This window comes from Micromesistius poutassou, assembly GCF_964030765.1.
Source record: "Micromesistius poutassou genome assembly, chromosome: 8".
NCBI lineage: Eukaryota > Metazoa > Chordata > Actinopteri > Gadiformes > Gadidae > Micromesistius > Micromesistius poutassou.
Genome location: NC_140278.1, coordinates 5,146,540 through 5,171,652, shown reverse-complemented (window position 1 = coordinate 5,171,652; position 25,113 = coordinate 5,146,540). Strand labels below are relative to the sequence as shown.

Here is a 25,113-nt window from a genome sequence, read left to right as displayed (position 1 = left end):
GTGGGTATTAACGTCCCTCGACGAATTCAATCCATGAGGATATTCTGACCTGAAAAGAAACGTTGGGCACATGGGGAAACATTTGCTTGTTGGCGTACAATCCTAAGATTCCCATTTATCACAAATAAATGGTTATAATGTGCATGTAAACTGTGTGGTGTATCGTTTCATTTAGCTGGTCTATAGGTTTCATGGTCTCTTGTTTATATTACTCTTCGGATTGATTTCACTGAGTTAAGGGAGTTTACATGCCTTGCGCTCTCTCTCTCTCTCTCTCTCTTTCTGTCTCTCGTCTCTGCCCTCTCTCCTTCCCTCTTCTCTCTCTCTCTCTCTCTCTCTCTCTCTCTCTCTCTCTCTCTCTCTCTCTCTCTCTCTCTCTCTCTCTCTCCCCCTCTCCCTCATCTCTCTCCCCCTCCCTCCCTCTCCCCTCTGCTCTCTCTCCCTCTCCTCCCTGTGTCTGCTGTGAGGAGGACTGGGCGTGTGTTATGTGACAAAAGCCCGCCTGCCTCGTGTCCAGTCCCGCCTTATAAAACAGAAGGAGGAGAGAGGGAGGGATAGAGTACGAGAGAGGCTGCTGAACGGCTCCACAGCTTGAGCGAGCCTTTCCTCACACTTTACCGTCTCAAGAAATAGCTTACGTTTAAAAAAATAAGACACATATAATAAAGACATAAATTGCGCATGCGCTATACTAGTTAACGTGTGTGCTTGGAGCGCTGCACAATGTCTTAGGTTATAAGATATCGGTGCTGTAAATACGCCAAAGTATTCCCAATAGTCTAATAAACATCCTATACTAAACCCAAGAAAGGGTTAATGTTTAGGTGCATGTTTCGTATTACTGGATTACCCGGGCCAGTATAATTGTATAAACAGGGCTCAAATTGCACTCAATGCTAAGTTTCCATATGGTAAAGTCGTCTCGGATCCTATATAGCAATAACTTAATGGTATACACATGGGCTGGTGGCGAGAGAGAAAAAAGGTTCACAGCAGAAGCCAATGTCTCTTTAAAAAAAACTAAAGTTTATCGCTGTATTCTGGAATGAGGTCAGACATGAGGCTCCTCATTGCACGCGCTGATTATTATTAGATTCCTTTTTCGACCAATCCGCGGCGAGGGGGCGTGTTTTGGCACCGAAGCAGGGTAGAAACAGCATTTCATTGGTCGAATTTTATCGCTGGTGTATCTTCGGAAGGGGATAAAGCTGAGCAGGGGAGAAATTGGAGGCTGCTTGAAACTCAACTCGACTGCAGATGGAAGGCGGACAATATAACTGGCGTTTGGTTTTTTGAAACACTCTGTGACTCTCCCCACTCTCTCAGTCTATTTTCCAGCAGAGAGAACAGGGCTATGCAGAGAATATCAGTTACCTTACACACTTCCCGCGAAACTTGGAAGCCTTTTCAGCGCCAGAGCGCACAGTGTGGCACTCAGTCTGCGCGCGGCAGCTGTGGTGCGCGCATATACTCAGTCGCACGCGACTGAACAGACTTCATGAGACGCGAACCGGCACACTGTACCGAGTGTGGAAAGTGGACATTTTCGACAAGCACGCGTACAATAATGGAATTGTACTTTTTAAGCGTGTAGGAGGATTTCCCCCAACTATATCGGACTGAAGAAAACAAAACAAATACAAGAACACATCTCAGGACTGAATCATTTCTATTTCACTTTGTTTCGCCCTCAGTCCCGTCTATGAAGAGCGGAAAAGGGCTGAGCTTGCTATAAAGTGAACACAGGACCAAGAAACAGAAGTGGAGAGAGCGAGAAAGAGAGAGAGAGAGAGAGAGAGAGCGTGAGCTCTGAGCCTTCCTGTGTAATTAAGCAGCATGGTGCAGAAAATGAGCCACACGGAGAGCACCGCCGAGGCGGTGCCGTTCTTCGCCGGGGATTCCAGCCCCGACTCCGGGGCGTGCATGGACCTGGACTCGGCCGCCTCTCCTCCCTCCCCGTGCTCTGTCGCCTCCTCGTCTGGAGACAAACTGGGAGAGAACCCAGCGTGGTGCAAAACTCCCAGCGGCCACATCAAGAGACCCATGAATGCGTTCATGGTGTGGTCGCAGATCGAGAGGAGAAAGATTATGGAGCAGTCCCCGGACATGCACAACGCCGAGATCTCCAAGCGGCTGGGCAAGCGGTGGAAACTACTTAAAGACTGCGACAAGATCCCCTTCATCCGAGAGGCGGAGCGGCTCAGGCTCAAGCACATGGCTGATTACCCCGACTACAAATACCGGCCCAGGAAGAAGGTCAAATCGAGCGCCTCCAAACCAGGTAACGGAGAGAAGGGGGACAGACAAAGTTCCAGCAACGGAAACACCAGCATTAAGTCATCCGCCTCAAGAAAGCACGGATCTAAGTCCCCCAACAGCAGCAAACCCCACAAATCACACTTTGCCAGCAGCAGTAGCAACAACAACAACAACAGCACCAAAGCATCCCAATTCTCCACTGAACACTCGTCGGACCACCACCATCACCACCACCACTCCTCTCTTTACAAGTCCAAATCTGTTTCCTCGACAGCCAAGCAGATCCCAGACAGCAAGAAGCCCAAGAGGGTGTACGTCTTCGGCAACGGGGGCAGCATTAGCCCCGCGTCGTCGGTCGCTGTCCCGGCCAGCCCCACGCTCAGCAGCTCGGCGGACTCCAGCGACCCCCTCAGCCTGTACGAGGACGGGGGCAGCGGCAAGGAGGAAGGGGGCGAGTCTGTGAGTGGCGGCAGCGTGGGCGCCGCATCGGAGCGACACAGCCGCCACACATACGCCAACCGGCGGGCTTCCTCGCCCACCCCCTCCGGCTTCCACTCGTCCGCCTCGTCGCACTCCTCGTCCTCTTCCTCGGAGGACGAGGAGTTCGAGGACGACCTGCTCGACATCAACCCGAGCCCCGGCTTCGACAGCATGTCGCTGGGGAGCTTCGGCTCCTCGGTGCTGGACAGGGATTTGGATTTTAACTTCGAGTCCGGCTCAGGGGGGTCCCACTTCGAGTTCCCCGACTACTGCACGCCCGAGGTGAGCGAGATGATTTCAGGGGACTGGCTCGAGTCGACCATCTCCAACCTGGTGTTCACATACTGAAAACAAACGCAACGACACAAGTAGCCTATTACCTTGTAAGCAAAAAAAATCAACCATCAACTGGGATCCCGAGCGGACTGGGGGTGTAAACAAGTTGGGTGTCCCAACCAGACGACCAGCGACCTGACCGCTTGTCTCCCCCACACTGGGGCACCTCGCGCCACCACCAGGCGAACATGAAGGCGATTAAGTTGCTTTTTCGCCTCTTTTTTTCGGATTCGTGGACTGAGTGTGACTCGGAGAAGTACGCGCAGGAAGAGGGGAGAGGAGGGAGGAAGAAGAAATGTCTGTGGGCGGCTGATGCCTGATTAGGACCGACAGAGTTCCTATTGAAAGAAGACTCTGTCTTGAACTGTTTTGAACTGAGCAACTGTGATTGATTTGCACGTAAACTGGTGGCAAGGCGGGACGGTCCGCCTTGGTGGAAAAAGGGACATTTCAGATACACACACACACACGGTCGCCAAAACGAACTTTAACTTCACGATGATTTTAGAGGTACAGACACGAGTCCACGAGTTGTTTGACGGTTTTTAAATGGTGTCACCTAATGTGGATTTGTGTGAGACAAGGTGGGTTGACATTTTTAAAAAGTCCGATATTTTGTCAAAGCAAAAAAACGCATGGTAGACTACTGTTCTTGTGTGCTGGGGGTTCTCCTCTGGCTGGGGAGCAGTTCTTCTAAGTAGTATTAGGGTTATTTAAATGGGTAGATGGCGCCGCTCTTCTGTTCTTCTCTTTACAAAGGACATGGGAATAATCACCAGCTGTTGCAATTCTTAAAACTTCAGGATTCAAACGCAACGTCTAATCTGTGCTGAACTTTATAGCCTACACTTTTCTCTACAATTCAGGACCAAAACTATTCCTTTAATGTTTATTTCAGATAGCCTATTATAGAGAAATCCTCGCCGGTTTTTCCATCCTCTGAGCTTTGTTGTGTACATTTTATTCAGATGCCATTTTATACAGGATGTTGTATTTATACACCGGGCCAAGCATTTTCGACCGAAATCATTTTTTTATTTCATGTATACATGGTCTAGTCATGTGTTTTCTTACAGTTTGTCTATTCGTCTGTACATCTGTCTGTCATGTTTCCTTCTCAGGCGAAGGGCTAGAGGCTTTTACAAAACAATCTTGAGTTCTTTTTTATATTTAAATGTAGACTTTTGGACATTGACAAAGAGAGGAAACAGTTTGATTATTTTCTCAGTGTATTTTTGTACAAATCTATATCAAAATGGGGATGTCATCAATCGGTGTGTAGCCTACAAATACCGCTGTATTGGATTTCCTAATTTCAAGGATCCGGCTGGCTGGTTTTCAGTCTGAATCAGTCCACCATTCACGTTTACGATTCCAATCTGCTTCTTAAAGGCACAGTTACACATTTTCTCTGTACCCCCGTGGAACATGTGCTCCAACAGCACCAGTACTATCTCGAGCAGCCACTCCTTTTTTTTGTATTAACTGTCAGATATCTTGCCTATGACAACATTGGAGGAGATTGTAGCTTTAATTTGGACTTTAATCTTGGCGATTTTTATTACATTTTTTGGAAATTTGGTAGGCAACTGCTGGATTGAATGGTCTGTCAGTGAAACTATCCATCAATAATAACATCAAGCATATTCAAATTGCTGACTTGAGTTCCGCACACAATTAATTGTACTGCGTTTCTCATTGTATTTGAATATATAATCTTTTCTACTTGTCAGCTAACTATTAGCTAATAATTGTTTTAGTATCTTTATGGCATGGTGAATAGCATTTGTATTTCAGATTCAGGTTATTAGCTGTTGTGTTTAAAAAAAAAAAAGAGTTAAAAATGAGGAAAAACATTGAAATGTTGAATCAATCTTTGTATATTTGACTGTATCATAAAGCAAAAAGATTGTGTGTTTATGTACGTTGTTGCTATCAAGGAAAGGCACTGTCTAGAACTGCTATCTTTTACACATCCTTGACTTACGTTTAAGGCGGTCGTTCAGGACTCATTTTTTAATATATATATATGAAAGCATTTTTAAATATATTAACTTTATTTTTCATCCATCGTGTGCAATATGCTGTGTAGAACATTCATTTTTATTGTCTAATCATGCCAGAAACAAAGGAAACCATCCTTTTCTTGACAGACGGGAGGAGGGAGAAACTCATGCCAGCTAAAATTGTGTCCATTTACTGCCTGTCAGATTGTTGATATAAAACTTGTGTACAGAACTTTTTTCAAGGAAGGAAATAAATATCAGCTGGAACTGAAACCTTAAAAAAAAAAACATCTTGCTTGACTGTTCTTTTTTGATGACCTTGGTGTTATTGGTAATAATATTTATATTTATTACACATAAAGGTGCTTTGGTGGTCACCTGACCAGACTTGTTATGTGGCCCTCCGTTGAGTAATGGGCAGGTGCATTACGCGCTCACATGACAGACGATACTCCTCATCTGATCATGGGAACCCAACGGCTGTCGCTGATTGGCTGCGGTGGTAAGTGATGTGAACACTTGGATACCAAGAGCGTTGTGATGCCACAGGGGTATATCAGCCCCTTCAATCGGTAACCCGAGCAAGGCTTTACACCATAAAACCCCACATAATATGTCGCAAACTGATTTAGAAAATATATAAAGCATAACTGCCATTGTATAAGGTAAAGAAGCAAAACCAAGAAAAAATGACATAATTGACACCAATCCCCCCAAGTCTATGAAACATAACTAGCAATAGAAGCACGTTTCTCATGAATTAAGACTAAAATCGTCAAATGTAATGCTGGGAACAGTTTCAGATCCGTGTTGTTTTCAGTAATTAGTGCAACAATGCTTCTCCAATTTACCTTAATGTGTTTGAACGGATACGAGGTAGGTGGCACCGAGAAGCACTATTAATACTACATCAAAATGTAGCCCAAAATATAGTCAATTAAATTGACCAGATGGTGCAAATTAAATTGACCCTTAAAACTGGCCCTATTTCCATTGCTAATTCCCCATTCCACCAATCATGCCTATAAATTAAAACATATCTGGGTTCAAACTCTAAGGGGATGGTAAGCTATCGTGTGCCCAGAGCAATCTAAATAGTATACCAGGGTTTATAGTGTTGTTTTCACATAATGTAATGCTTGTAATGTACTGCTAATGTAACATGGAAGTAGCGCATAATCAAGCAGACCTACAGTAAACACTCAATCACAGCATTCACAACATGCATCGCAGCATGACGTAACCTCTGAGCCGACCGAGCCTAGAGAGAGAAATAAGGGCTGATGCTATGTCTGTCTCCGTTACTCATGAGAAGCATCCATTGAATGCCACGTGTTTACTGTTATTCTCCAGTAGTGAAGCTCATATAAGCTACAGTGAAAAATATGCTTTAGTTTAACAACCGAAGCATACAGGAAAACGTTTTTCATGGCCATCGTACAGTCACCTCTTAAAGGGTGTCAACCTCTTCTCCTTCACCTTATCCCGTTATCATGTTTCCTCCTCGAAGCACACATGAACCCGCATGCTATAGGACAGGATACAGCCCCTCATGCGTTGTGTGTGGTACAGGAAGCCTTGCAACCCAGAAGCCATGCTAAGACTATAAAGACTGTGAAGCAAATTAATATAGACAATTATTTCAAGGACCTTTTATTAATATACGTGTGCAATATTGACTGAGCTTTTAGAAAATGTCAATCTATAGTGTTTTTCTCTATTCTGTTCTATTCTATTCTAATCTATTCTCCAGACTGTTGTACTGTATCTTTGCCGTCTGGTGTTCAGACAGTCATTGTCTCCCCTCCCCCACTCCCAGACAGACTGCTGGTCTGAGGGGAGGGGCCGAGTGAGCAAGCACTCAGCCCAGAGACCCTCTAGCATATAGCTGACAAGCATGTCTGTCAATCTGTGTGCACGTTATTGTGTGTGTGTGTGTGTGTGTGTGTGTGTGTGTGTGTGTGTGTGTGTGTGTGTGTGTGTGTGTGTGTGTGTGTGTGTGTGTGTGTGTGTGTGTGTGTCTCTACATGTGTACTGTATACCTGGGCATGGTGTAGTTATGTGTGTCTGTGTGCGGTTGTATCTCTACATGTGTATACCTAGGCATGGTATGTTTATGTGTGTGTGTGTGTGTGTGTGTGTGTGTGTGTGTATCTCTACATGTGTATACCTGGGCATGGTGTGGTTGTGTGTGTGTGTGTGTGTGTGTGTGTGTGTGCATCCTCACATCGTACAGCTTAAACAAGAGCTTCTGCTCATATGGCATGTGCCAAATGCTTATTAACAGCATTCGCATGCATATAAATAATCGGATGATCAGACAGTTTAAGCTCATTGTTTTATATCAGGTGCTAAACCTGGTTTATGGATGGTCCACCGATGACAAAGTGTAGCTTGTAAATATGTGACTTTATTTCTGCTGTTATGGATGCCAGAACAACAAGAGCAATTCTAAGTTGTGGCACACATATGTAGCACAGCGCACCAAATGTATCCCCCTAATTACATCCTAATAAACAGCGAGCTACATGTTACCCCCTGCTGTAAACCAAAGACAACAGAGCGGAGGATCACATTCATGAAATATATGCTAACCTGTCACCGCAATTGTTGCTGCAAATTGATTATTCAGGGTAATCAGGGTATAGTGTGCATGTAATCACGCTAGTTGTCATTCTGTGTCATCTTCCACAGGATGCATTAATGAATTATATATTGTGTCATTTTTGTCTGCAACAACTGAAAGTATGCCTGTATTGTACGATATTGTCGAAACATCATCAAAGCGTAATCATATGTGTGTAATTGCACGTTTGTCACTTTGAGTTTCAGTTGATTATGTGCCTCATTATGTATGGAAATTCATATTTAGTTTACAGGTGTAGGTATTTTGAGTCACTACACCACAATACTCGGCTGGGTACCTTGTTGCTTTTAAGCAGTCACAAACTGGTTGTCCTTATAGCATGACGTTTCTCCAAAGTCTTTTTCCTCTGTGCAGGTCCACATAATTATCAAGTCTTGAGTTCAAGACCATCAGGGTTATCTGCAAAAGTCCCCAAAATTGACCTCATTCCTACTATCACTGTCACATTTTTTCTTCTTTCACATCTTTCATTTCAATCCAGTAATTCATTCATGATCATGGTTTTTGTGAATTATCAATTGCTCCTTAAATAATTGTACACAATTATGCGCAGGTAATTGTTCACCAGAGACATATTGTTTAAAAAAAAAACATCTGAGAACTTAAGAGTAAGGGTAAAAATAATTAACTTCAAGTCGACATTAGTTAATTTATTGATTAGCATTATTATATGCAACTAGCATAGGGGTAAGTGTGAGGTTAAGGGTTAGAGTTAGGCCGAACCCTAACCCTAATTCTTAAATAATGACCATCGCTAGTAAAGATGAACACGATTAGTACATGATTACTATACACATTAGTTAACTGTTGCTTAGCTGTCAGTTAATGCTTATTACTGCATTAACTATTGTTAATTAATGGTCCCTTAATGTACCCTTATTATAAAGTGTTCTCAAAACAATAGACATGAGCAATGCAGAATGGCATAGATGGCATTGAGGAGGTATATGGGTATGGGTATGGCTACCAAATAGTGTTAAAGGTAACACATTTAGTAACCCACAATGAGAAAGAAACGTTCACTGCAATTGGGTGAGTGCATCTCAATGATACAACGTTGTAGAGTAACCTTGTGGATCCAACACATTTAAACATGCCATACTTAACGGGGACAATGGAGGTTTATGTCTTCACCTTTCTACTCTGAATACAGCCCAATCCTTCCAGTTGGACCATGCATCTCTGGGATCATATAAGCAGGGCCCTGATATTCTGCACACGGACGACAAGTAGGATCAGACTGGGTTAACATAATTGCTCCGCCGTTGAGTGAAGAAGCATGACGCAGCAGTTTTTCCATTATGAACGGCTGACCTGCTGCCCTGCCACAGCATGCTGCATGCTGCATGATGCATCATGAATGCTGCATGCTGCATCCTGAAGGCTGCATGCTGAAGGCTGGCTAGATTCTACATTCTGAATGCTGCATTTTGCATGCTGAATTCTACATTCTGAATGCTGCATGCTGAATTCTGCATGCAGAATGCTGCATGGTGCATGTTATTATTACATGCTGAATGCTGCATGATGCATGCTGAATTCTGCATGCTGAATGCTGCATGATGAATGCTGCAATGTTGGGCATGCGGCTGAGCTGACTGAGCGCTGTGGGAGGTAGAGGCAGCGGGCCATAGAATAGCAGCAGAGCTGGGAACACTACTGTACACTATGGAGGAGAGAGGGAGAGAGGGAGATAGGGAGAGAGGCAGAGAGAGAGCGAGAGAGGGAGTGAGAGAGCGAGAGAGGGAGAGCGAGATAGAGAGTGTGAGAGCGAGAGAGCGAGAGAGCGAGAGGTCAGAAGAGTGAATGTTTCTCTGCATGTCTGTGTACATACACTGCCTTGTCTGTCTGCCTGCCTGACAGCCTGCCCACCTGTACATGTGTCTATTGTCATTATTTCAAGTCTTGTATTTTTTATGGTAATTTATAAGTTCAAGTTCAAAGTTGACTTCAAAAGACAACAACGTGGAAAAAACTATAGATGAACAACGTTTATCACCACCTGTTCAGAACTGTTTTATCTGGTGTGTATAGTGATAATGATCTAATAAACCAACATTTCTATAATGGTGTATGCGGCTTGCTGTTTTTAAATCACATATTGATCCATTAACGTAATTTTCTTCCCAATGATGAAACCTTATTATGTATTGTAGTTGTTCTATCCCTTTTATTGCCATTCAGCCGCAATGCTGACACTGTCGTTTAAAAGACCAGTCACCAGTGACAGAGAAAAGTTGGTCAAATATGCTTGCGTGCCTGAAACCAATGCAATTTGACCTCTTTCAAAAATAATTCAGATTATTTGGGTTGTTATTGACTGCATTTTTGAGTAAGTCAATTCGAAAAACTGTTGCCAAACGAACGGAAAGGAGCGAGATGCTGGTCGGGGTAAACAAAGGATAAAAAACAAAGAAATCAAAAAGAAAATGCAATAAGAATAACGCAATAAGAAATGCACGCTGCATGGGAATATCAATATCTCTGCAGGAACAGAATTCCTTGCCTGTGTTTTGCGTATTTTTTTTGTATTTGGAGAGGGCGGGACTCTGGCGGAGCGAAATGAACAAGGCGCGGCCAAGGAGTCCTGTCTCTCGCACGTGCAGACAAAGGGGACTAAACAACACAAAGCTGTGTGCGCCCCTTCAAACTTTTTTACCACATACGACGTCGCGGGCAAAATCGTGGATGCCAAGGTGAGTTATTTCAAAGTATATCGTGCATCTCTGTGTACTTTTGGAAGAACGCCGATCATTAAAGTCCAATAAAAAGTTGCTGATAGTTGGTGCGTCAGCTCCAAACTTGAGCACAAAGCAGAGACGGGAGGAAAGAGGAGAGATCCCGTTCTTTGTCTGATGCAGGGGCGCGTTGAGAACTTGAGGATGCTGGTGCATGCATGCTTCTTCGTTGTATTTTACGCACGAATCTTTCATTTAACCCCATAGAAACCTGTTTTTGTATTTGAATTTAAATGATTGTTTGATTTGTCCCGCGTTTATCTTTTGGATGTGAAGTAGGCAGAAGATTCGGCTGCATGTTAGAAGTTAGATGCTGCTGGAAGTTGGCGAATTGCGATATTTACGCACGCTGGCAAAACTCAATAAAGAGTTTTTAAATTGTGCTTTACTAACGTAACATAGGGTGCACATATTATGTTCTTACTACTGTACTTGTCAACTCACTTTTCGGGGAATTGAGGCAAGACCATCAGGTGTACTGGGTAAATGACTCAAAACAACGCCACAAAGTTCAACTCGAGTCCATTAAACAACATGTAGATTCAACAAGTTATTTTTGATGGAAGATTTGACAGTTTTTTGGTTGATAATAATTTATGTGAAGTTGTTGCAGTTGTGGAGACGTGGGGAGCAACAGGTAAAAGTGGCCGCAGCCTCTTTGTTACAGTTAAGGCTCTATCCCTTTGTTCTCAGTCCATACAAAGAACATCGAAATAATCCAACCGTTAACCGGAGAAAGAACCATTTTTGCGTTGTTTCTTGTAATAACTTTTAATGTACAACATTGTTCAGGCAAAATAACAATTTCATTTGAAGTTTTCAGGAAACTTTATGCCCTCAGTTATTTATTTATTTTGGCTCCAACAAGTCAAACTGTCTGGGCACCCTATAACTACGTTGAATGAACCGAAAATACGTTATATTATAGTGCTTATTTAATTAAACATGTTCAGGGGAATATGCTACTCAGATTAATCGTTTTTGAATGACTTCCGTCTAGTTCATCTTATTAAAAAAGGCCTAAATATGATTTACCCGGTAGGGCCTTTTTCTTTTTGTTTAGCAAAAGACCCACAATGGAATGCTATCATTTATTTGCATTCCACTGCCTTGTGCTGGCCTTACATCGGTGTTCATTGATGATATTAATAAATAAATACATCATGTAGTTGAAGTTAAAAAAACAAACGTTTTATTACTGTTATGGATTTTTATGAATGGCATCATTTTATCAAAACCTGTTACGCTTTTTAAATTTCGTTATTTTCAAGTAGGCTTATAGAACCCTTTAGACAAATAACCATTGTAATAACAACCCAATAAACACAGTTACCCCACAGTATTGTGGGGTAACAATACTGTGCGCAATACTCCACACACAACTTTTCATGACTTTATTTCTAGATGGAAGTTCACTTATATTCACCTGGAAACTAATTTCGTTCTATCTCTTCACAGATGGTGTTAAAAGAGGAAACAGAAAGGATATTGAACAGAGATTCTCATGGAGTTACTCTACAGTTGGCTTCCAAGGACTATTGGGATTAAACAACTGCAGCGATCTCTTGAAGAACTCACTCAGGATTTAACGTGTACCACTAAAGACCGGCGCGACGTTTTCCGCACACTTTTGGATTTAAAAAACTCGTGGAGACATTTGGGGATTACAAAATGTGCCGATCTTGCGTTTTATGTCTTTGAACCTGAAATGTCTGATCTAAAGTCCCGCGGATCGCAGGGTGCATGGCAATGGATCTTCCTCAGCCTACGAGATGGGTAGGTGATGTCATTCTTGGCCTCGAGGAGCCCGAACGCAGGCTGTGGGGTTCACACTTTGCTCACTGCATCACTCGGTAAAGGCTGCACTGTGCGTAAAGCGAGTGTTTTGAGTACTACATACAACCGCTCTGTATTTGGATAAAGTTAAGACGTGGCGGTTGGATATGTTTTGGGATTGGTGTGAAACATCTCGTACTGGCGTGTCTTGCAGTAGTCTACGTCATCCCAGTAATGGATGATGCTGGCGTCTACTGATCAGGCGTCCTACGTTTCTGATCGCGCACTCCTCGAGGAACACAACTTATACTTTCCACAGTTGATTGTAACACAAGTTGTGTTGTGTTTCTTGCTCCACTAAACGTTAACTGGGCCCTGAGTTGGACTATAACGGGCTACCATAATTAAGTAATTTCTAGATTAAAAAAATAATTAAACAGATTGGAAACCTCATGCAAAGTGCACTCCTAGTAAGAGGATATGCATGGGATATGCATGCTTACAGTTGGATGGGAAAAGCTCCTTGTAACGTGTGTGTGTGTGTGTGTGTGTGTGTGTGTGTGTGTGTGTGTGTGTGTGTGTGTGTGTGTGTGTGTGTGTGTGTGTGTGTGTGTGTGTGTGTGTGTGTGTGTCCGCGTCACGGAGAGAAAGGGAGGAGGAGAGACCGGAGACACAAGGGGCTCTGGCTCGGCTCTTATCAGTGATGTCATTGAGAGCCAATTGAAAACGTTTATTTCGCCATCCAGGCCCCGCCTCGTGTCGCTGCTCCAGTCGCGCGCATCGACGCGCACATGTTTCTACGGTCACATTGTTTGCACGCCTTCTTTTGCTCCAGGGATGCTGGTGTTGTTGTTGTTCGGAGCCACGCACACCGTCATACAGCCGCACACGCTGCCTCATAATGGCTGAAGGTTTTACAGTTTAGATGTTCGGTAAAACATGGTTTTACCTCTTTTTTTTTTTTTTTTTAAACATTTGTTTTAAAAACAAAAACAAATGAGGGAACCACTTATAGATGCTCTTTCTATTAATTATTTTTTTAATCGTTGGTTATTATATCTTGTTTAACCAATTATTATTATTACTACCATCACCTCACTTCATATCACTTTAATACACTCGATAAAACAACAGCATGTCACCCTGTCATGTTTAATAGTTATAATTCTGCATAGAATTTGAAAATATGGAAAAACAGGGATGCTGATGAGTATTATTATTGCGTCACACAGAGCGGCTAAGAGAGAGATGGAACGAGAGGCATGTGCCACATACAGGTCTGACAAACTGCTCTTGTCCATATATATATATATATATATATATATATCATTATACATAATGATGACAATGTGTGGATTGTTATAGGCTGTTGATGAGCAAGACATAGCACACTGTCCCCTTGATAATAGCCAGCCAGCACGCTATCTGAATGGGATGGTTAAACCAGAGAGTCTCCAGGCAGTGCTCCAGAAACCACATCCTTCAGTGAGCTCACGGAGCCCATGTTTGGACACCGCTGGACACACACAATCTTTACAACTCAGACTTTGGCACTTTGTGTGAATTAATAATATTCATTGCTTATATCGATCGCTGAATCGCACCCGTACGGCTTGCCCTGCTACCAATCATGTTGTCTTGCTTGTCTGAATATTTATAACACCTAAGCACTTAACCCATTCATCTTGGAGTGGCTGTAGTTTAGTAGCAAGCTAACGAGAACCATTTGCAGTTTGTTAACAGACACATCCGGCCTTGTGTGACCAATACGAATGCAGCACTAATGTGTGAGCAGCTGAAAAAGGCCATCACAAATGGCTTCAAGTCCTTCCAGCACCTCCGTGTATCACTTACCGTTGCGTGCTTCATCACAGTCTGTATCGGTGACGCGATTTGGACAAAGGGCCGTTCTACTCTCCCTGATGTTCGGAATCGCCCCTCTAGTCGTTAATGCCACTAACGGATGGCGTTGGGTTCAAAGTGCCTCACTGCTGCATGACTTTGTATGGTGTCTAATATTCGTCCCCATGGCATCAGTGAAATGAAATAATTGCGGCCCACGTAGGCCTATATTTTTTTTTTTTATGTGTGCATTTTTGTATGGGTATTTGTATCCATATTTTCGATTTTTATGAGAAGCCTCATTGCTTTTGAGTTGTAATCAGCATGACACTGTTGGGCCTATCTGTAAGCAGATCTCAAGATGGAATGTTTGCTCTGAATAAACAGAGGCCTTAATTTACTCAGACATACTACGGTCACCCCTAGGAAAGCTATCCGATTTAGTTCTGTTACCACTCGCCTTAGGCCTGGAACATAATTAGGGTTTTGTATAGTTTGGAGGCATATGTATTCTGCGTCTATGTTTCTAAATATACAGATAGCCCAGAAGGGGACTTGAAATTCTCCTCTTTTTCTCGCCCTCTTGCCCCGTGTCTGTAATCATTACATATGAAGTTAATCCTGTTGCATAAGATAAGAAGTGAAGGACAATTGTGAACTCGAGGCGAATATTCACTTTGTTATTTAAGTCCTCAGCCCGGGGTGTGCTTAGCTTGGTCCACTTCTTTGGCTAGAGTTCCCAAGACCCTGATTCCCAAGACTCGCCGCACTAGATCACGTCTTTCATTACCAGAGTTTCACTGCTCATTGCTGCCCCCTCTGGTGCAGTACTGGGCGCCTGTGGCTTCACTTATCTCCATATCACTTTGAAGCCGGTCTTAGTCATGAATGCCTTGCAACTGTATAATGAATAATACACTTAGATACATGGTGTCTAACCGAATACCACAAGGTAATAATTTTCTCCTTGAGCAACGGTCTGTCACTAATTGAAAGTGGAAAGGCTATAAGCTTTCTCGCTCTGTCTGTCTCTGTCTCTGTCTCTCTCTCTCTCTCTAAGGCCCTGTCTGTTTCTGTCTCTGTCCCTCTCTCTGTCTCTGTCTCTCTCTGAGGCCCTGTCTCTGTCTCTGTGTCTCTGTCTCTGTCTCTCTGTCTCTCTCTCTGTCTCTGTCTCTGTCTCTCTCTGAGGCCCTGTCTTTGTCTCTCTGTCTCTGTCTCTCTGTCTCTCTCTCTGTCTCTCTCTCTGTCTCTCTCTCGGTCTCTGTCTTTGTCCTTCTCTATATGTCCCTGTCTCTCTGTCTTTCTTTTAACCAGTTTGCCTTCAAAAGACAGTGTCAAACAACACTCTTGCTGCCATGATATGACACATCCACACGGAAAACAGGATTGTGGAGTGGGACCAGAGCCAGGAGGGACCTGGGAGCCATGCTAATTGCTCTTTCAGGTGTGGATTTGACATGTGGGATAGAGTACTTCATTGAGAGGACCCCGAACAATGCCACCCCCAATGGTGAACACGTGTCCGAAACGTGGGTCTTTTTGAGCACATGGGCTGACGAGGACAAAAGTTAATTTCCGTTTGAATCCGTCTATAAACAACCTATTCTGTCCTGTTGCCAACAGAACTGGTTTGGCTTCCTTGAGTCGTTTTCGCTTTTTGTGAATTGTGTGTGGGTTGTGTCATAATTGCATTCATATTTTCTCGCGTGAATAGAAGTACGACCGCCTCCGGTTGGAAAACAATGGACCTAAATCAGAGCCAGACATGAATCATGAGGAGTCAGCCGTGTAAAGAACAAATGCATAAAACAAAGATCAAAACATCATTTCGGCTTTCACAAGTTAAAGCACTACTTCTCGTCTGACTGGCATAGATAGAGGGCGTTTGCTTTGTGGATAAAACAATGTCATATCCTGTAGCCAGTTGGCTGTCTGGGAGTCTAGGAGTTTACTTGTTGCCCTCATGAATGCACAGCATGCCACTGTCTGAGCAAGTACTGCTTATCTCCCCCCCCCCCCCCCCACCCCCCAAAGACAAATCTTCTATTCACACACACACAGACACACACACCTAGAGAGAGCAATAGACGGGCATCCAATATCATTGTGTTGTTGACAGACACTGACTGTGTCAGAAATGTTTTCTTTTATGGCCTACCTCCTGGCACATTAGGATTTGTTTTAGGACACACACACACACACACACACACACACCTTTTTTAAATATGAAGGCACATTGTGGACAAATAATGCCAGCAGTGTTCGACTGCTGTGGTCTCTCTTCTGTGTTTACCGTGGCTCAATATTGAGAGAGATTTCCTTATTAACATTCTGATGAATGATGGAGAAGTACCATTCCTATTATTAAATCGAGCACACAGATAACTCGACTGGCGAGGAATGTAAGGACCTCTGGTCATCTGCAATTGTAGATATTGTGAAAAATGTTATTCATCCTTAATTTTCTTACAAAGAATAGCATTTCAGCGTGAATTGGTTTGCTTTGGTTTGTTGCTGAAACAGAGTGGTATGTTTCAGGTTTTCCATAGGTAATATGAAGGATGGCAAAAAGATGTCCATGTACTGTTTTTCACTTTATTCATTTTGTATTACATATTTCTGCAGGTGCACTTCTCTATGAGTGCACATATTTCACATGTAGTAGTAGACCAAAGGCTCCTTGGTAAAGGCCACTAAAAGGGGACCGCAGCCTCTCTCTCCACGCCGGTGCCCTAACCTGCATTTACCTGACACGGGATGACCCCCCCCCCAGAGGCATGTGGTGGTCCGCCATGACTGACGGAGACGTCCTCAAATGGAGCAAATTATGCCTCTGTTTGGAATTCATGGATTTGTGTTGATATGCAACGTTTGCAGGTCTCGATTTTTTTTACTATGTGTTTATTTCCAGCCAATATCCATTCAGCTCACAATGTCCTAAAGCCAGACTTCATTCACAGTACATCAAAACGGATATAAAAATGCCCTTTTATGAAAGCTTTTATTGTGGCGGTTCCGTGGTGCCGACGTAGCATCTATGTAATGTGAGATAGTGTCATGTTGCTACGTTGCTAGGAGCCAGAGTCACCCTGACTGCAGTCAAATGATGATGAGTTTGTTGACGCGTCGGGACGAAGAGACAGAAGGCCTTTAGGTCCACAATATCGGATAATTGTGTTTTTTTTTTTTATGACGCCTCCTGGCTTTATCGTCCTATATGGTATTTACAGCGAGCGCAGGGTATAGATGGCCTCTCGCTCCGTAATCAGTAGTAATATAGTGCCAACGCTTTTATTTTTTATGTTTTTTTACTGCGGCCAATAGCTCCAGTAATAACTGTAATAACTAAAGTCCAGGGCCTGGTACCGAATGGGCTCTGCCATGAGGGAGATTGTGGCGGGATGGAGCGAGATAAGGCCTTTACGAGACGGATCCCATCCATTTACAGTAGCCGGAGATAACAAGCTTCCAAAGGGTTAACAGTTTGCGGCTGCCACGTTGGGTTTCACGCAATACGGCCGTGGACACAAGCTACCCTCGCGCCACTACTTGACACTTTAATCCATGATAATGGCACTGAATGAAGACGGACTCTGATGTACGACCCCCGGCCCACAGGGGACAGGGCTGAGACGATCCCTCACACGTGAAAAGCAACTGAAGTTTTCACACGGTTAGCTCACAGACGGATGCATTGGTTAATTGGGGGTGGTGTGTGTTGGACGTTTTTAGATGCTAATGATGTGTAAAATAAATAGAATCTTCTTGCAGCGGTAGGGGAGGTTTTAACACAGCTATGGAATTACATCTGTACATTTTTGCAATCATTCAGAGGCAAATTACACAAGTTAATAACCAGTGGCGTGAGTGAGATTTGTTGTTATGGCGACATAACCTTATTTTAGAGACAAGCAGACTATGAAAAAGAAACCCTTGAAATCCTAATTATAAAGTCCCCTGCGATATATACATATACACACACACACACACACACATATATATATATATATATATATATATATATATATATATATATATATATATATATATATTGAATGAGGCAATAATGATGCAAACAAATCAAATTCCCATGTCCAGGATTATGTCGTGGTTGCTGGAAGAGCAAAGAAACATAACTTTTAGAAAGTAGAAGTCTAAGAAGTAAATACTTCTATTTCCTGGGGGCGGTTTAAGACATTTGCTATGGAGGTCAATCCATAGGGAATTAACTGATCTAAGATGCTTCAGCCAAGCGCATGGCAGAAACTAGCTCTCTGGAAACCAGCCAAAGTACTATCAATGACCCCTATCCTGAATAATGTAATGCTGTTATTAGAATGACATCGAACAGACCGACGTCACGTTTCGGATCATATTCCTTGATGGACAATTTGTGGTTTTATTGATTTGAATAAAGAGATAATTTTGAATTGACTATGACAGAATTTTGTCTGAGGCTGAGTCTGAAAATGCGATCATGGTATTGCATTCCAGCAGTTGATACCAAGGCAAGGAATTGGAGATATATGATGATATTACCAAAATCCCATCTTTTTTTTATATCAAGCCATCAGTATAAGTTATATATTTCCCATCTCTCCGATTAGGAATGGAGGCTGTCAGTTATTTCCTCTCTTGGTTAAACTCCTTACAAGAGGACATAGTGGTATCATAGGAATGAGTTATGTTTTGGAGTTGGATTCCCATTTGGTCTCTGTGTTGACACCATGATGGAGTGTGGCTCTCCATCATCCATTCACACTGTAGTCTCGGCCCTGACCATTACACGATGAATGGGCGGACAGGTGGACAGAATAAACCACTCCAACCTATTACATTTCCTGATTCAAAACCCATTCTGAGGACCCTAAATGGGTCCCCAAAAAATAAAACGGTTGCACCACCTTGGTAAAAAACAAAATCAACATGGTTCTCAATAAAAAAAAACCCCTTTAAATCTAAAGGCCAATAATGACATACTCAACCTTTTCACTTCTCTTTATCTAATTGTCTCGCTTGGTCTCTTTTGCTCTCTCACTTTGTCATTTTATTTGTCACTTTGGATGTTCTCTCTCTCTCTCTCTCTCTCTCTCTCTCTCTCTCTCTCTCTCTCTCTCTCTCTCTCTCTCTCTCTCTCTAAGCCAAGAGTGATGTCATTCCCACCCAGATGGCTGCAGTGAAACAGCACTCAGTTCAGTGCAAGTTCAACGTGCTCTACGATTACGCAAATGAAACCCCAGGCAGAAATGCTAATTGTCACCGTGACAGCTACAATGCCAACAGAGCTGTTACACTACAAAACTTTAGGCAACGATTCAAATCAACTTTTAAAGGGCAACACCGATCCCGGAGACAGGTCTATATAGTCTTTGCCTATTTTTAGTTGACGCAATTTCCCTGTGTTTCAAACCTTTCGGAAAATTTAGAACAAAATGTAAATGCCATCACGTATCGTTCCTGGAAAATGTCTTTTTTTTGGAAACAGGGAATCGACAAATAGTATGCTTTACCCATGATGCATCACAAAACGCACCATACTTGTTCGACGGGTTGCAGACATGTGGGATTGTTCCAGAATCGGCTCTCGGTCTCCGGGGCCCGGCCACCGCAGGGCCTCTCCGCACAGAAAATCTCTCCTCTGAGACTGGTGTCCTCAGAATGACACGGCGTTACAACCGCTGACTGGCTGTGTTTCTGCTGTTAGCGCTCTCGCTCGCGCCGGTCGCTGTAGTCTTTCCCACACTTCAATTTCTGTTGATTCGGCCGCCCCTCGTTCTGCTGCTCATCCGTGTCCCTCCTTCTCGTGCTGCTCTCCTGCTCATTTACTTTGAGTGTTATTTCCAGACTTGTTTGTGAATTTTTTTTTCTGTTCATCCGAGACTCAGAGGGTGTGATGCGTGAGTGTATTGGTTCTGATCAATGCTCCCATGCTATCAGGCTATCTTAACTTCCTTCTGCACAGTTGAGAACACTCAACGTTACATCTGTTGCTGCTTACGGTACTTGGTCTACACATGCCTACGTTTGATTGGCCCTTAAGATTTTGAGGCAGTTTATGTAGATTATATTTCTCTCTCAAACCCCGCCTTGAACCTTGAAAACGAGCACACCCTGGCCGCTACATCAACCATCACCATCTCTATATCAGACTGTCTATCAGTCTGTGTATCGATGTCCATATACCCCTGTCTACGTCTCTCTCTCTCTCTCTCTCTCTCTCTCTCTCTCTCTCTCTCTCTCCCCCTCTCCTCCCTACCTTCTGTCCACAGTACTATGTAGTCATACAAACCTCTGCCTGCGACTGCTACAGATCAAGAACACACACACACACACACACACACACTGTACCCTATATTGTACACAACCACTTCCATACACACTGCAGGCCTTGTTGTGTGATGGTATGGCCGTCAGCTCAGGTGACCGCCCCCCTGTCACATCATCTCCCAGCCCCGCTGTGGGGGCGGTTCAGCAGCGGCGTTTGAAATCATCCGATCGCCGTGAGACTTTGACTAATCAGACGGGTCCTACTATCGTATTACTGCACTCGGAGAGTAAGCCGTCTACCTCAAGGGCTCGCAGAGAGCTGGTTTCGGATGACTGAAGTCAGGCGTTATGGTTATGACACTGCGGGCCATTGTGTGAAAAGTAAGAGCAGTCACACAATGGTGGGTGAAGTCGGATTCCCACCGAGAGGGGAAGTCCTGTGCTTGTTGTCACTTTTAAATGTATATATCTATATATAAATACATATTTATATGTATATAATTAAAAACGATATTGAGATCTTGAGTGTGTGTGTGTGTGTGTGTGTGTGTGTGTGTGTGTGTGTGTGTGTGTGTGTGTGTGTGTGTGTGTGTGTGTGTGTGTGTGTGTGTGTGTGTGTGTGTGTGTGTGTGTGTGTGTGTGTGTTTGTTTGAGAGAGAGAGGACGAGAGAGACCATGGTTGTCCTACATGCAATTACATACAGTGCAAAAAGTATTTAACCCTTTCTAAAGTTACCACACTTGTCCTTATTAAAAATGACTTATTTTTAAATCTTTTCCCATCCTGAGGTAGATTCGCCCCGGGTTGCTGGACGACGTCCACGAGCCTCAATCTCTCCAGACCGCTCTCTTTTAAAAGCTTTGACTTTGAACAGTGTTAGGACAACTCAATGGTTTCACCCTGCGCTCATCGTCCTTCAGTGTGAACCCTCTCCCACGCTGGCCTCATTTTGTCTGCGCGTGCACGTAGCACACTGAATGGGAGTCTCTGGTGGAGTCGCCCCGTATTGTCCCCCCCCTATCCATCCATCTTCCCTCGGTTCTGAACACGCCGCCCGGCCCCCCCGCTGAGGAACTGCGTTCGCCACAGCGGGCCGCTGCCATCGCCACCCCGCGGGGTTTCCCGAGGCGTTGGCAGCGGGCCGCGCCACACACGGCGCCGCTGAATCGCGGCCAGGAAATCTCCGGTCTCAAATCGTAAAGTTTCATCAGACCGCAAAACCAGTGTCACTGGTCGCGCGCACGCTTTTTCGGCGGAATGCCAGACGAGTGTCTTGACAGTTCTTTGTAATGGTATCTCTCTCTCTCTCGCCGAAACACCGAAAGCTGTTTTTATACAGAGCTCTCGATACGGTTGACCCACAGCACCGCGCCGCTCGCGGCTACTGAACTCTAGCGCCGTCAAAGTGATGGGTGTCATCGCGCTGGCTTTCCTTAATGGTGTCCTCTTCTTAATAAGATGCTGAGTTTACTGGAAGGCTTGGCCTTGTCACCGACTGGGTGGTATGACACTCCTGCATACTCCTTACTGTTTCGTTCCTATGTATATGAGGGTTTTGTTTCACCGTGTTTTTGTTAGCCTCTCCTTTTTTTGAGGAAATGTTGCTGCTTCTTGAGTTCATGCTGTTTTCATTGGTGGATGCTTACCAATGAGGGCTAAGCAGACTTCTCAAAAGCGTTGTCGGTTTCATCTGTGCGGTTTCTCAGGCTCTCTCGCTTTCGCCTGTTAGCTTAGCCTTTGTTTGTTGTTGTTGTTTAATGCCACCGTTGGTCACTTGTTTAGTTTAATTCAGCCAATTCTCATTGTTGCCAGATTTTGTCTTGTGCTTTTGTGCCATTTAATATAAGTTTTGTTAGTCTTTGTAAGTTTTGTAAGTCCTGCAAGACACTGGTAGGGTCAGAGCGGCCTTTCATTTTGTGCCCCATTTTCATTTGTTTTTGTTAAGCTTATCTTTAGTTTTTCTGTTGACGCATGAGAAAGATTATTTGCTTGTAGGTAAGTCCTGTTGTCTGTTATTGGGGCCTAGGCTCACAATGACGTCTTGTAGCTTCCCTGTCCAGCCTCATACTTGAGGATTTGTTCTTTATTCCAAAAAGTATTTTGTTTATTTTTGATAATATATTTGAGTGGGCTTTATGTAACCCAGTCTATCCCCTGGACTAGAGTGCTACACTCAAGTTTCCAATAGAAATATTCTATATTTAATTTTTCATGATCATTTCCTTGTGTCCTGAGAATGGCTCATCACAGAACAGCGGTTGAAGAAGTAGGAGCATTTATTTTTCTGTCAAATATATTTCCCAACATAAAATTTGGGACAAATTGTATGAAAAGTCTCTACAAAATAATGTATTTTGAAGGTCAGCATTTTTTAGGAGGTTGAAAAGTTTTCAAATGACTCTGAACCACACATTTTTTAAGACGCTAAAATACAACATTACTAGTGTTCTATTCTAACCAAACGCGAGAACCCTAACGCCGCGTTCACGCTGTACACGTCGACGGATCTCATTGACTTTGCATGGGGTGCTTGCGAAATGCATTGTGGGTCAATCTGTTCCGTCGCCTCCGTTGCCTGCGTCAAAAAGTTGAGAAATGTTCAACTTTTCAGGCAGCGATGGATCCGTCGGCCAATCAGATCGCGTCCCCCTTTTGTCAGACATGCTCTCCATCATCCGTCGACGGACGTGCACAGTGTGAACGCGGCGTAAGTGTAACGGTGTGTTGTGTATTGGTGTGTGGTGCACAGAAGTGTCTACGTTCATGTTTGTGTGTCCCGTGTATTGGCATACATGTCCACAAGCTAAACTCAAAAGCAATGCACTCTGTTTATGCACGTTCGGATCAGGATGTGAACTCAGCCAGAACATTAGCAAGAAAAAAGAAGCCTTCTTAGTCCTTTCAGGTCCCCCACCTTCTGAGCCTTTGTTTCAAACTCAGGCGCCCATGTGGACCATGGGAGAGAGTGGAGGGGAGAGGGGGGGTCTTTTTTGAAGTCCAAATGTTCTCATCTCATGCACTATTAAGCGAAGCAGTGAGGTGTGTGTGTTGGGCAACACAATCTTTCCCCTGTAGCCTCAGGGCTTGTTGCACAGAGACATGCTTGATACAGTCATACATGGACACACACACACACACACACACACGCATGCACGCGCTTGCATGCGCTTGCACACGCTTGCACACGCTTGCACGCACACACACACACACACACACACACACACACACACACACACACACACACACACACACACACACACTAAACTAGGTGTAATTGAAGTATCTTTTTCAAAACGACATCTCTTCACACCTATATATTAACCAAACATGTAGCACACACACACATACACACACACACACACACACACACACAGCCCCAGGGCCCTACACCACACAAATACCCACAACGTAGTGCACGTCAAATGACTCCTCCACTCCTCTTTCTTGGTTAGTTCCGTCTGAGACTAATGAAGCCTCTTTTAATATAGAGTTACAGTGCAGCCACTAATGTGCATATTTACATTCCATTTAAACTTTTGACCATAGGGGAAATGTATGGCGTTACATTTCTGGTCTTTTCATTTCATCATTTCAGCTTGGGCCTAATGTAATTCACACCGAATGGAATATGGTCTGCGTGCATGTGATATGGTCTATTCCAGCTCTGATGGGAGCGATGACATTTGCGTACGAGTGCTTGATGATGGCGGTCTGTGTTGTAGCGTAGGTCGTCACAATGTGGAAGAGTGTATATGGTAGCTACATCTTTTTTTTCATTTGATTTTGATACCTATCAAGATCTCTGCCAGATGAATTCAATTATTATCAAAGACTTCAACTGAGCTTCATGAAATCGAAGTGTGAAGCGATCTAATTCAATCAGAATATAACTTACTAATCATTAATGAAAACTCTCAATATTAATATAACATAAAAAATTGTGGATCACAAAATGACTTATTAGGCTTTCCTTATCTAATACAGAAGGATTTTTCACATTAAAGGTGCTGTAGATTTAGCCGCTATAATTTGAGTGTAATGTGATAGAAGTGCCATAGTCATCCGTCAGCTAATAATAAGTGAAATGTTCTGCGAGATTATATCTGTTTCGCGCTGACTGTGCCTCCCTCTGTTTGAGCCCTTTCAGATTTGAGGCCACTCTGGGCTCATTTCAGACCAATCAGGGCATCTCTTCCCTGATAGGTTTGGGGAATCCATCTTCCCTGTCAATCACCTGTGCGTGAACTGCAACACTTCCTAAAGGCGGTGTAGGGGGGAGGGAGCCGAAAGGGTGGGGTGTTTTTGGGGGTTTCTTTAGTTTCAAAATCTTCTGCTCTCTGTCTTCAACAAGTCTCAAATCTTTTAATTTTAATGATAAAAATCTCACTTTGATGATCACTTTTTCAGAAATAGACCTAAGAATCAACCAGAATCAAAAGGTCTGCAGTTAAAAAAGACGTGTATGTGAAGCAGTTATTATAATTTGGGAAATTAATTACTGTACACATTTTAGTTACCTTCTACAAATATTAATTTCTAGAAGCCCAACCTTCATAATCCTTGAGCTCAATGCAGGCTTTCATTACATCCCAAGCATGCCTTTCCTGAATGAAATGTAGGCTAAACAAAACAAACAAAATAAAGATTCAACCAGGTACCACAAGATGAAATATTTGAATTCCTGAGCAATAACACTTTCAGGGATAAATATAGCATGCATATACACCCATATGAATTGTTTTCTCTGGCAACATATATGCC

At 43.5% G+C, this 25,113-nt stretch overlaps 1 protein-coding gene and 1 long non-coding RNA gene across 2 annotated transcripts in view; both read left to right on the top strand.

The window, feature by feature from the left end:
- The first annotated feature begins 1,264 nt into the window (after window positions 1–1,264).
- sox4b (SRY-box transcription factor 4b) lies at window positions 1,265–5,308 on the top strand. The gene is made up of 2 exons (XM_084472059.1): window positions 1,265–2,281; window positions 2,534–5,308. Exons 1-2 carry the CDS (start codon window positions 1,837–1,839, stop codon window positions 3,085–3,087), a joined length of 999 nt encoding a protein of 332 aa, XP_084328185.1. The 5' UTR covers window positions 1,265–1,836; the 3' UTR covers window positions 3,088–5,308.
- Window positions 5,309–10,352: 5,044 nt separating this feature from the next.
- LOC311351902 overlaps window positions 10,353–25,113 on the top strand; it is a 66,369-nt gene continuing 51,608 nt past the window's right edge. Inside the window, exons 1-2 of the long non-coding RNA XR_014636766.1 lie at window positions 10,353–10,424; window positions 11,925–12,242. This is a non-coding gene — a long non-coding RNA (uncharacterized lncRNA). The remainder of the gene's footprint in view (window positions 10,425–11,924; window positions 12,243–25,113) is intronic.

Excerpts from the sequence above, each read along its gene's own strand:
- sox4b (XM_084472059.1), top strand. The coding sequence starts at position 1,837 with ATGGTGCAGAAAATGAGCCACACGGAGAGCACCGCCGAGGCGGTGCCG. Across the intron at positions 2,282-2,533 it reads ATCGAGCGCCTCCAAACCAG|CCAAGCAGATCCCAGACAGC; the intron begins GTAACGGAGAGA and ends TTTCCTCGACAG.